At 37.7% G+C, this 14158-nt stretch overlaps 1 protein-coding gene across 1 annotated transcript in view; it reads left to right on the top strand.

Moving 5' to 3' along the window:
- Positions 1-617: 617 nt before the first annotated feature.
- Positions 618-14158, top strand: part of CPA3 (carboxypeptidase A3) — a 29093-nt gene continuing 15552 nt past the window's right edge. Inside the window, exons 1-6 of the mRNA XM_019748849.3 lie at positions 618-704; positions 795-870; positions 3487-3611; positions 12266-12368; positions 12500-12601; positions 13581-13682. Coding sequence (XP_019604408.3) covers positions 637-704; positions 795-870; positions 3487-3611; positions 12266-12368; positions 12500-12601; positions 13581-13682 — 576 coding nt within the window. The 5' untranslated portion in view covers positions 618-636. The remainder of the gene's footprint in view (positions 705-794; positions 871-3486; positions 3612-12265; positions 12369-12499; positions 12602-13580; positions 13683-14158) is intronic.

Here is a 14158-nt window from a genome sequence, read left to right as displayed (position 1 = left end):
GGAGCTTTAGCTCTTTCTGCAATGTTTACTCCTTTACAAAGAGAGGTACAGAGGAATAATGGCAAAAGTATGACCATTATAAAATCTAGATGGTGAATACATCAGTGTTTTCCAGATGACTTAAAATATTTCAGTATAGTCAAAATATTTTATAATGTAAATGTTTTTAATTTGACAATTTACAATATAGCTTCAAAAACATATTTTTCGTTAAGGACTAAGCACCATGGTTCTGTGGCCAGATCCCCAAATTCATCTCCGGTTCCAAGTGCAAATTTAACCCAGTTCCTCCCATCATTCAATTCAGCAGACGGTAGAGTAGTATTTTAGAACCAAGAACCAGGTTCAAATTCCAGCTCTGTGAACATACTAGTTCTGCTAACTTGGGCACGTTATTTGCTAAAAAAAGAATTTGCCTCCCATCCCATCTGTAAAATGGGTATTCCCTATTGTAAGAGGTATATGAATAGCACGGCTTTTAGGGTCACTGTTGCCACCCTACCCTAACCTTTACTCCCCAACCAGAACATTTCATCATTTCATCCATCAGAACCCTAACAGGAAGTCAGCTGCTCCCTCAGATAAGAGCTGAGGCATAAAGCTGGCAGAGGGTCTGGGGACAGGCAAAGAAGGACCATGCGGTTCATTCTGCCTGTAGGTTTGATCGCTACCACCCTTGCGATTGCTCCCGTCCGCTTTGACAGGTAAGTGTCACCACTGCGTGTTCCTGTCTCCGCGTGAGACCATTACGGAATGCCTCTTACAGCTCACATTTGTCACCGTTTGCATTAAAGGGAGAAGGTGCTCCGTGTGAAGCCCCAGGATGAAAAACAAGCAAACCTCATAAAGGACTTGGCCCAAACCAACCAGGTAAAGCAGTTAGAGAGAGAGTTTCTCATTTCATCTGTTCTGTAAAAGCTGCTCCTTCTTTATTTTATGTCTAATGTCTGAAGACAAAAACAAGGGCAAGAGGCAGGAACTGCTTGGATGATCCTGCCCATCGCCAGTCCTCCTTGTTTTTGTTGTGGTTTTTCCCAGCTTATTGCTTGCACTTCCCTCCCCCAAAGCTTTGTCAATGAGACCTGTGACATCAGGGCATATTCCTGACCCCTTTCCCAGGGCCTCTTTTCCCTCCCTGCAGTCTATGCCCCTCACTCCCACCCTGACCTTCACCGGAGGCATAATTTCTGCTAAACTATTAACTGATAACATTAAGGACCTGGCTGAGAATATCAAGATGTGACCCTTTCCATGAGCAGGACACTTGTAATGATAGATCAGTCTTTTAAAATCCAACTGGCTAACGTAATCATTGCATCACTGATTCGGCAGCTCCTACACAAAAGGCACATTGTGCCAGCCACCTTACACACATCATTTCAAATTCTCCAACAGATCTTCAATGGCAATGTCATAATGTAACCTGCTTAAAACACAAGAATTGAAATTCAAAGACAGTAATGAAATGATTGAGATTACACAATAGATGTAAACCCAGAACAAAACCTGGGATGTATTCTAGTCACATACACCCGTATCTCCACATCAAATCAATCAAAAGTTCCACCTACTCTAACTCCCATTCAAATCCATATTTTTCTCTCCATTCCCCATGCCACTGCCAAGTTCCTGTTGCTTCTGTCTCTTACTGGGATGATTTCAATAGTCCCTTAACTAGTGTGCAGGGTTCTAGTCCTTCCTCCCACAAAGTCAGGCCACAGTGCAACCTGCCTGCTTTCTCTAAAACTTGATGGTTGCATTCCTCCATTTAAAGCTTTTTCATGAGAGGCAGCCGAGTATGGAAACAGGATGGTCTTCAGAGGTTCGAATCCCAGCTCTGTGGCTTTAGGCAGGTAGGTTACTTAACCTCTTGGGTCTCAATTTCCTTCTGCATCAAATGGGATAATTCTCATACCTACTTGCTAACCAAGGTTGTTATACACATTAAGTGAGCTAATATTTGGGGAGTGCTCAGAAGTGGGCCTGGCCATAATCAGCATTGGAGAAGCATTTTCTGTTGTTGCTGGTGTAGCATGAAAGTCTTCAGGGTCTGGCAGACTGCCAGCCGCTGGAGCGTCCTCCTCCACTGCCCTCTTTCTCACTACTCAAACTCCATGAACACCAAAGACTCACCCACTGAGTCCTGCACGCTATTTCTCAGGGGAATGTCTCCTTCTTTCCTTGGCTAACTCTATTCTTTAAGACCCACTCAGGTGTCGTCTCCTATTGGCAGTCTTCTCTGTCCATCACCTCTCACGACCTAGTCTGATTGCTTCTGGAGCACGTGTGCTTCTCCCTGGCATCGGTCAGCGTGGTGGCAGTGCACATGTGACTGCGGCTGCCTCTCACTGTGCTTCCTGCTTCTCATAGACCCTTTGTTGGCCTCTACAGTGGTGGCACCAGCTCTGGGCCCAATGCTTAATTAATGTTCAGAAAAGTTCACAGAGCCCTGGACTCTGGCTGCATTTACTTTACTATCACAACAGAGAAACTGCTCTGACGATTAGATGCTGCCTCACTCACCTTTAAATCACACTACATCACATGTCCAACTCATCTATAGCTTTTTGATCAAAATAAACCAGTTAATTTTAATCAGTTCGTAGCAGTCTCATAATGATTGAGCTGGGGTAGAGTGGGATTCAACCCTGAAACAGCCTGGTAGACATGGCCACAGCTAGGTGTAATGGCTGGAAATTGAGCGTTTCCTTCACAATTGGTTAGAGAGTGGACCTTCACTAGCTTTCATAACTGAGAATGATTTTAAAGAACAACAAGAATTGGAATCTTCTCAAAGTTATCTTAATCTGAATGCTATCTTTCTGAGCCCATTCACCAAACTTCGGAACTTTTTAGCCAGAGGAAGAGAAGGAGACGGGAATCACAGTTGTGAAGTACCTGCATGCCCCAGACCTCACAGCTATTTCACAGTCTTCACAACACTCCCAATGGAGCCCTGTTACCTCATTTTTCAGGGGAGCAAACTGAAACTCAGAGCTTTAATAACTTGCCCAAGGACATACTGCTAGAAAAATGATGCCTTCTGTTAGACACAAACCTTCCAGGAATTCCAGAGTTTACAGGGACATCTGGTTTTGAGGCCTGAGTTGGGAAGTGGGGTGGGGAGCCATATATTTAATTTATATTCCCAATTAGAGACAGATGCTGTGGCTAAATCAATTGTAAAACAACCCCAATCAACCTCAAGATGGCGAAAACAAACAGATTAACTAAAAGCTGCTCATTCTTTTTGTATTTACAGACAGTACGTCCTGCAAAAGTGATTAGTACAAATGGTTTCTTTCCCAGTCCCTAACATTGAACAGTTCTCAAATATCTCATAAGCTGATTAAGAGAAGGGCCCATACCTTAGTCACATCGAACCTAAATTCCTTTCATTGTGTCTGACGCACAGTCACTTCTTAATGAATATGTTCTGGGTGAGCTAATAAACAACTGCAACTGACACTGCACCTTTCTGCACAGCTTGACTTCTGGTACCCTGACGCCGCCCACCACGTAGCTCCGAACATGACGGTGGATTTCCGAGTTAGTGAAGGGGAATCCCAGTCCATCCAGTCTGCCTTGGATCAAAATCAAATGCACTATGAGTAAGTCCTATCATTCAGTATTCAAAGGTGTTGGATACTCAAAGTTTGGGGAGTCTTGAAACTGAAAGGGAAGTACTATTTTTAAATTGGGAAAGAAAACGAAAGCTCGATCTATAAGATACAGTTACAGGTACTTCCAAACAGACTGTTGAGGCCTGCTTATAGAGGTGACAAAATCACACTTGGCCGCTCCATTTCCATCTTATGTTTGCTCTGATCTGCAAGAATAACAATGATCTACCTGTGCCATCTTCAAATGCCAGCCCCTGTGAGGATGGATGCCGTGTACAGGCAGGGATGGTTTAGCCACACTTGACACCCCGACAGGTAACCAACCCAGAGTTCAGGCGCTACTGGTGACGACCAGTACCATGTTTTTGTATTTGAATTCTCCTGATACGTTAAAGGAGATCCAAATATTAAGTGTTGATCTTTAAGTCAGAGATGAGGTAATATAAAATATATAGCAAATACATAATTCTTCATGAAAGAAATTCTCCCTCAGAGAAAGCAAAAGCAATGCAATAGAATAAGACTTAAATCCCAGAGGAGAGAATTTTTGAATGGCCAAAGATGCCACAGTGAGTCATTGTTGTTCCCCAGAGTAAAAATAAGGGGAAATTAGAATGTCCTGAGCAGCAGCCATGGGTTATGTGCAGTCTGGGCCCTGGGGCAATGAACAAGGGACCCAGCGATGAACATTGCAAGTCAACACAACATAGAAAACAAAATGTGATTTTATGTCAAAGATTAAGTGATTTGATGTACTAAGGGGTCCAGTTTTAACTCCCCCAGCCCTTGTCATCCAGGGGTCCCCTCTACTGAGATCCTCACCCTTCCAAACACTGCTATGTAAGTACTAGTTCTTTCTTCCTGACTTGCTATTTCTGACCCCACTTAGTGCTGTAACTCCAAAGGCCCTTCTTCCAGCTGAGACAACGACCCTATAACATGTTGCAGAGTTGGATGTGCTGTTGCTCATCACAACTTGGCTGCATTTATGACACGGCAACAACATGCTTAGTAAATATAAACTCTACTAAAATTGAGAAAAGACATATGCAAGACAAGCGAACAAAAAGCATATTAATGGCTTAAAAAGGAGCAGGCTGCTGTTGACCTGTCTTTGTTTTTGCTGTTCTATCAAGAGAGATGTGAAACAAATGTAAAAGTTAATAAATGGGGAGAACATATGCAAAATAAGTTTATGCCAGCATTTAACTCTTTTTAAGTACTACATTGACATGGGCTTTTCTATGCTTCTATAAATTGCATCATTAAATTAGAATAGACACTTTATAAATATACCTCTAAGATCACAGAAATAAGCCGTGCATTATGGACTCTTTGCTTATGCTAAGGTTCAGAGGACATCTTGATTCTTTATCTAAAAGACACCACACCTCTAATCTATATACCTCCTGGTGACTGCATCTCTTTTTTCACTCCACCTCCAGGCTTCTCAAAGGTGTGCCTTGTTACACTCTTCACTTTATTAACATAGACCTGACCGGGATTCCTATAATCAGCTGATCCTTGCAAAGTAGCCAACCCAAGCTAAAATAAATTTTAGCTGATCAGTTTTGTAGAATTTGGTTTGAACAGCTGGGTGAAAATGAAGTATTACTCTTTCCTTAATACCCTGGTAATGTCAACAAAAAGCTAATTGCTTGACATGAGTGTGGATAGTGGGATAAATCACTGTGACAGAAGACACCTAGGCAGATGGTTTACATCCTCCCATTTCATCAAACAGCTCACATCAGCCCTCCCTTCTCTTTGGTCCTCTATAAGGACTCTCCCACCCTGAAACAATTCTGACTCAAACAGAAGTCTAAACTCAGATCCTCAAAAACAGTGAGTTTTTCACTTTGTCTTAGGCCAAGATACTTCCTTGCTACATCAAGAACCAAAGTGTTAAACTACCTACAAAAATTAGTTTATCTAATTAGGACATGCTTTCTAGAAATTGGTCCAAATTAGCCACCGTTGTGGGAAAGCCACATAATTAGTTACCTGCCTCAGAAATATAAATATGTAAAGTGATCTGTGCCGACAAGAACTATTTAAAATTTCATCTCCAACTAATTATATAGATAATTTTATTTGCATATTAATTACATGTATTACTTGGTGTCAGTCAGTAATAGAAGAGGGTTCTAAGTACAGAAACATCTGGTTGGACCCAAGCACCAGTCTGAATAAAACCACACTAAGAGGCTGGTTTGACACAATGATTTACTTAGACACCCTTCATTAGACAGTGCATATAAACCACTATTTAGTTTAAAGCATCTGTGTATGATGTTTTTCAAAAAATTAAATTACTAAGACAGATTTGATTTTAAAGTAGCATTTGCTCCTTTTTTATTTACACTTTTACAAAATCATAAAAGTCCAAATCCAAAAAACAAATTATATATATATATATATATATATATATATATATATATCCTGAACAGACTGTGGAATAAATGTCTAAAAGAAAGCACATCCATTGAACTGAGCCTAAAGGGGCAGACACCATATTTAAATTCAGCAGTTAAAAACCCTAGAGTTTTAGATGAATTTTTTTACATTTTTAATATTTGTATTTTAGTATTTTAGATACATTTTAGACTATCTTTACTTTGATACAAAGTTAAAATTAGAAAATAAATGAAAGGCAATTCAGAAAAACACTTTTAATAGTAAAACTCAAATGATACAATTCAGTAGACTCTCATTAAGATCCACATAAGATTATGGGGGAATGAAAAAGAGATATATACCAAACTGACACAGCCATCTCAACACCTCATATTAATACTAATAATATTCAGTTGGACACAAATTCATATTCCAAGTATATACATGGTCCCATAAAATAAGTATTTCATCAAATAAATAATTCTCACGTCTCATCCTATTCATTTTCCTTCAGCTTTATGTTTTTATATATCACTTGCCCAAGAGTAAAACAAGTATGTTGCTACCTGCTACAGATGTTGAAGAGCTGTTGGTCATGGTGGAAAGTGAAAGAGTGTAGTAGGTATGAGTGTGGATTCTGGAGCAAGGCTGTCCAGTCCCATTTAAACCGCGCATTAAACATTCACAATTTAACTTCTCTCCACCTCATTTTCTTCATCTTTAAAATGATGTTTCATGAAGATTGACTGGGAAGATAAAATCACTCTTTGCCTGGTTCCTTTATTTCTATTAAATCAAGTAGAGGAAAGACCACTTATACATGTGTTTACACAATTGTGTATGCGTGCATGTGAGAACACACCCACCCACACACACACACACACACACACAGTGCAACAGGGGATAACAAGAGGCTCTCACTAGATGCTCCCTTTCCTTCCTAGTGAGTAAGTTGATGCCTTAAAATTCATTATCCAACACAGAGGTATGCCTCACATGTTGGGAATTCCATGTCACTGAAGTGCTGAGTTTGATATACGCATATGATAACCCAGTTAGGGAGTTACTGGGGCAAATGGCATCTTGTGGAAACCTGAAATCATGCTTTTTGAGTAGCCCCTAACCTGCTGGGATGTGGGCCTGGGGGAGGGGCAGCTGTCCAGACCAGTTTATAAGATGCCATAACAACGGCTGTGCCTCCCTGCGTGCGTATGTGCAGGTACACGTATGTGCGTGGGCCCACACACACACACACACACACAGACACACACAATGTTTTTTCCCATACATATATACCTATGATAAAGTTTAATTTACAAAATAAGCTCCATAAGAGATTAACAATAACTAATAATAAAATAAAACAAAACAATCATAACAATAAACTATAATAAAAGTTATGTGAATGTGGTCTCTCTCTCCCTCAAAATATCTTGTTGAACTATATTCACCCTTCTTCCTGTGATGATATGAAATGATACAATGCCTACGAGATAAGATGAAATGAGGTACTCAGGACAGCCCGCAATTTAAAACTTACGAATTGTTTATTTCTGGAATTTTCCATTTAATATTTTTGGAACGCAGTCGACTACAGAAAACTGAAAGCACAGAAAGAGCAACTGCAGATAATGGGGGGACGACCGTCCACTGGCCCACAGTTCTCCATTCCTTCTTTGTTCCCCTCGAAAAGCAGCAGAAGGAGGGCACCTTGAAATTGTCAAACTAGGATTCATCTTGCCTCTTCTCTGAACTTCTTACCTGCTCCCTGATATTGAGACACAGGTTTCCAGGAGAGCTGGTCAACCAGGCAAACTTTGCACAAGCCTCAGCAGACTAAGAAAAAGACAGGTCTGGTGGCAATACCCAGAGATTCATCCCTTGTGCTGGAGGCATTGTTACATAATGGTTCACAGCCAGAGGTCAGACATCTCTACGTTCAAATCCCTACTTCTGTAATTTACCAGTTGTGAGAACTTGGAAAATCTACCTAACCTCTATAAAAATGAGGATGATAATGGTACCCAATTAATAGTGTAGAAGTGAAGATTAAAAGATAAAATGTAAATGCCATGCTAAGCAGAGCAACTGGCACATAAGAAAGACTGGATAAGCATTAGCCATTTATATAATTAAATCCTCAGTAATAAATATTTATCCTTTCACTTACATTTAATATATTTTTAATAAATTAAGCAAATCTTGGTGTGCTAAAATAATAGTTGAGAGAAAATAATTTGGTTATATCTGCCTAAACCTGGTTACTGGTTAGTGGAAGGCTCATGAAAACATCTGGCCCTAGTTCTTAATTTTCAACCTTAGGCTTAATTTCTAGTCCTATCAGCAACAATCTGGCACCATCCTGATGTCCTCGTTCAGCTGTATTTGTGGAAAGGTCGTATTTCAGCTCACACAGTTTTCTTTTGCTGCTGTTATCACAAGAGCGAAATTGATGTGTGTCTAAAAATATTCTTAGATACAAGCTTCCTGTGAATAATTAATACTGCCTTATGTTACAAATCAACCTTTGGGACCATAACATTTCTTCTTTGCCTGGTTCCTCTACTTCTATTAATGCAGGTGGAGCAAAAGCCACATGCCCTCTTTAGAGCTTAAAACAATTAATTAGGCCTGCAATGACCACCAACAATATAATTCCAACCTTCTCAGGCTTCATATGAGTTTTAGTGCAACATGTCCCACCGATTCCAAAATTGTTGTCACCGTTTCTTTTTCTCAAAAATTCCAGATTCACCATAAGTCAAAAGACAAGCAAACAGTGAGGCATATATAATGTGCATGATAATGCCTTGGTCAGCCCTTTAATGGCAGTCAGTATTCGTGAGCAATACTTGGTCGCATGTGCTAAATCAACTTTAATTAGGAGGAGACCTCATTCACGCTCTGCCTCCAAACTCAGGTCAGTCAGTCAGCAAGAAGAAACAGACCAGAAGAGTGGGTGCTGCTGTGTCACAGTTCAGCATCATAAGAAATTGAGGAAATCAGAGTCAAACAAGTACATACCATCAAAGCCTGGCTTAAAGACATGTTAAAGCTGTGAAGTGGTTGTCAGTTTTGTGACTCATCTACACTATTATACTGAAGTTCACTGGATGGATGCCTGTAGCCAAGGACCTTTCTTTCAGATTTTACTACCAACTGCAGTCCTGGCTGGTATGTTTGGTACCATTGTAAAAGTGAGTACACTGAGAATCCGAGAGATAGTTAACTTGTCCAATATCACATTAAGTAGTAAGCAGACAAACGGGTTGGAATCCAGGAATGTCTGACCACAGAGCCTCTTCCCACTAGATTCCTGCTTCCTTATTTGATAGGATTTATGGAAGTGAAAGAAAAGAGTACATGATACTGTCCTAAATGACTAGAAAAAATGTTTAAAAATAGACAGCATCTTTCTACATAGGACTCATTGCTAATAGAAGGAATATACACATGTGTTTCATCAACAAAAGTGGGGTAATGCCTTTTTTTTATATGAAGTCAATGGGAAGTGAGACAATCCAAATAAAGAAGTTGTTCAGATAAATACAACTTCAAAAAATCCTTTGTTTTACATATTTCACAGAAATATATCCATTATAAACCACAGTTCTCTACTCTGCAAAATAGAGTATACTGAATACAGTTTACCTTTGGTTGAGCGATTATCAACACAGATTTTCACACTGTGCCATAAGAGAATGATATCCTCAAATATGTTGGGTCATTTGGACTTATATCTGACCCTTGTGTTTCCTAAGTTCTTCTGTCTATGGAGTTTTACTTTGTTTTTGTTTTGTTTTGTTTTTTGGTTTTTGTTGTGTGTTTTTTTCTTGCTGTCAGCTATCACCTACTGATAGTATGCTTGCTCCCTGTGAGTCATTTTCCCTGTATCCAAAGCATTCCTAGGTTAAATAAGCTTTTTATAACTGTATCTAAAATAAGATGAACAAGGCTTTTTTGTGAGAGTGTTTGTAAATCTCCTGTGGCTGCAACTTAATTTTAACATATTGAAGAATCTCATAATAAATTTTAATGCAACCATATATCAATAGATAATAATTGGATCATATAAATAGACACTGCCATATTAATCTCAAAATGGCAATCAACATTACACTTAAGAAAGAAAGATTTTCTTATTAAAACCAGAAAAAAAAATAGAACACCCTTTTTCACCACTACTATTTCCATTGTTTAGAGAGCTTAGCCAATGCAATAAAGAAAAACAAAGAGTTATTGGGAAAAAGTAGAAAGTATAATTTTTGCAAAAGAAATAACTACACAGAAAACTCTAAAGACATAGAGTTTAAACTCTAAAAAATGTTAAACTTTTTAAACTCTAAAAAGTCTTAGAATTAAAAGGACAACTTGTAAACTAATACAGTGGCTAATATATATATATATATATATATATATATATATATATATATATATATATGCAAAGCAATAAGTTTTTTTAATATATCAATAATAACCAGTCCATGTGTTTAGGGGGGAGAAAGTCACTCACAAGACTAATAAAATGTATGAATATACAAAATTTTACTGAAAAATCAATAAAGCTATAGTACGGTTTATTATTAATAAGATTCTTCTCAAACGTATTATAATTTAATACAATTCTAATCAAAAAACAATTTTCCTAATAATTTTAAAACAATTCTGACATAACATTCATTAAAAACAGGTGAAATCACTCAAAAATTTTGAAAACAATGTAAGGAGACACTTAATGAAATATTAAAATTCAATATTAAAGCCATAATTAAATATGATTTAGTGCTTATATAAGAGTAGGAAAACAGATCAATAGAGAACAATAGAAAATCCCTAAACAGACAAAATATACTAAAATATTTGTGTGTATGATGACAATGGTATTTTTGAAACATAAATCTTGAAGTCAGACAAGTTGGCATTGAATGCACAAATTGTATTTAAACTTTCTCTTTTTTTGTATTCCAGAAGTTTTTGTTTTGTTTATTTTGTTTTGTTTTGTTTTTTAGTTTCAGGTGTACAAAATAATATAATAGTTACACATTTACTTATATGTATTTAAACTTTCTGAACAACAATGTCCCCATCTATAAAACAGTGATAATATTGATGAGGTAGAATAAAACAATATGTATAAAGCAGTACCTGGACCATATTAAATAAATGGGTGCACAGGTGAAAATGTCAGGTAGATAGTTGGATGTGCAAGCCACAGAAGAGGTAGGGGAGGAGGTTAGGGATGGGCAGTTCAGAGGAGAGGCCAGAACTGGAGATACAAATATGCACAACTATTAGGTCGCCAGTAGAGCCACGGGATTCATGAAGTGATGAGATGATGAGGTGAGATAACTCAGCCAGAGATGAAAATAGGTTAAGAGGGTAGAGACATAAGGCTTCTGGATCCCAACACTAGCCTCCCAATGATTCTTCCTGCATCTTATTTCATCCTCTCCAAACCAGCCTAGGCAATTTCTGGGACTGTAACCATGGGCGAGTTATTTAAACACTTTATGCCTCAGTTTTCTCCTCTGTAAAATGAAAATAATAATCTCATGTGCAGATTAAATGATGTAATGTGCATAAGTAGTTAGAGCAATGACTGGCACATGATGAGTGCTAAGCAAGTACTTACTATCGTTATTACTCAAGTTTCTCCCAGTTCTCAAAGTGTGAAATGATAAGAGACAGTAAGTAGATTTGTGCATAAGAATATCCTTTGTTGCCTGTGTTGCATGCTTGTGAATGTACGTGTGCTTTGAAGAAATATTGGGAGTGACTATAGATTAGCGCAGACCAATAGCAGTGTAATGCAAGCCATGTGTGTAATTTTAAATATTCTAGTAGACACAGTAAAAAAGTGAAAAGCAACAGGCAACATTAATTTTAACAAAATATTTTATGTAATCCAACATATGCAAAATATCACTTCAACGTGTAATGAATGTAACTTACTAGTGAAATATTTTACATGTACAGCAATCTCTATTTTTGGACAAGCCCTATTTTAAGTGCTTTATAACCATGTGTCACTGTAGACTATTTATCTAGAGCACAGCTCTAGATAAATGGGAAGATATGAAGCCAGACACATGACATGTCTAAAGATAATCGTTAGTGAATAATCAAGAAGCAGAGAAAACCTGATCTAAGATAAAGAAAAAGGAAGAGAAAATGTCTGCAAATGAAAGATAATTTTGTTTTTCTTCTCCAGTAAATGTGTATTTTATCATTCTCCCATCAAACAGAATCTTGATTCATAATCTACAAGAAGAAATTGAGAAACAGTTTGATGTTAAAGAAGATACCCCAGGCAGGCACAGCTATGCAAAATACAATAACTGGGACAAGGTACAGTATAGAATGCCTGTGCTTCCAAAACAAAAGGAAAAAAGAAAAAATGGGTTATCCTCAACATTTGCTGCCAGCTGTCATTTAGTTTTCTTTTTTTGCTAACTCATCAAATTGGTTTTGCTCTTAAGATTGTTTCCTGGACTGAAAAAATGGTGCACAAGCATCCTGAAATGGTCTCTCGTATTAAAATTGGAACTACTGTTGAAGATAATCCACTATATGTTCTCAAGGTAAAAATAATACAAAAACTACAGATTTTTAATATTGTTGAAAAACATGAATTTAAAAGTTACTTTTTGAAATAATTTTGATGCAATAAAAAATATTTTTTTTAAAAAAGAGAGAGAGAGAACATTTATGCTCTAGACATCCATTCAGCAAGAGAAGTCACAAGTTGTTTTAGGTGGAACTAAGAAAGTCACTGATTAAACCATTTGTCAGACACAGTGGACAAACCCAAACAAATATCTTATCCTGTATCTTTATTATAAGAGTTTATGATGTCTCTCGTGTATAAAACAGTTTTCCATCCGTTAAAATTCAGTGAAGCTGATGACTATACTGTCATGAAGAAAAGGGAAATTTAAGAATTTTAAAATCATAGGATCCCAGTTAGTGAGGCATTTCAACCCCATGTTGATGGGAGATTCCCTTCTCTAACCATGCTGACAATTGTCATTCAGCTGCTGCTGGATTTCTGTACATCCAAATTCACTGCTCTCTGAAGCATCCCCTTCATAAATGGGAAGACCTTCCTTACCCTGAATTCCCATTCATTCATTCTCTCCAACCACCCCAAAGAAATCTAACTTCTCTTCGAAATGACAGCCCTTCCCATATCCAGCCACATTTCCTCTTCCCCACTGCAAACGCAGCTATATCTCCGGTATATGGAAACAGAAAAACAAAAGAAAATGGCAGAAACAGAAGCAACTTTATAATCTATTTCTCAGACCAAAGAATGTTAGCAGTGAAATAAGAAAAACAATAGATTGTGATTAAAAAAAAAAAAAAAAAAAAAAAACCCTAACAGCAACTCTGACACTAGGGAAAACTTTTGAAAAATATACTGTGTAATCGATTATGAATTATGAATAGACATTTAAGAATATAAGCCATGGTCCTTTGAGAATATGAATGAGTTATTGGACAAAAAGGGATCAATGTGGGAATTCATGCAAATAATTTCTCAACTTCATTTTTAAATAGATTGGGAAAAAGGATGAAAGAAGAAAGGCTATTTTTATGGACTGTGGCATTCATGCACGAGAATGGATCTCCCCAGCATTCTGCCAGTGGTTTGTCTATCAAGTAAGTGAGTTGGAACACTCATCCAATTCTGCTTTGATTGTCAGGTCTCTCGCACTTCACTGAGTGGCAGCACCTCTCGCCCAAGGAGAGCAGTTCCACTTAACTAGAAGAGGCCACGTTTGGAGCTGTCAGGAAATAAATAAACGCTCTAGATTTCACTCAGCACTCAGTTTTTATAAAATTGACACCTTCCTTCCAACTTCTTAAAATACAGCTGACAGTTTTTAAAACTAAAAGAATTTTTTTTTTGGTTACAATACGAGAGTTTTTCCTAGAGTTAAGTATGGAAAATCTGAAACTATCTTAATGTTACAACCTACAAATGTGGCCTTTCTTCAGTAAGCTCCACACACAGACCTTTAGTTCCTGCTTAGGTATCTTACTGGCCACACATGCCCTTGGAATTTTCATACTTAAATTTCCTTTCCGAGGTAAAAATAACTCACTTTTTTTAAAGTTTATGTTTGTTTCTCCTC

The sequence above is a fragment of the Rhinolophus sinicus genome, chromosome 17 (assembly GCF_057876585.1).
Source record: "Rhinolophus sinicus isolate RSI-liver-muscle chromosome 17, RSI-T2T, whole genome shotgun sequence".
Lineage (NCBI taxonomy): Eukaryota > Metazoa > Chordata > Mammalia > Chiroptera > Rhinolophidae > Rhinolophus > Rhinolophus sinicus.
Note: the sequence above shows the minus strand (reverse complement) of the source record. Positions and strands in the feature narration are given on the sequence as shown.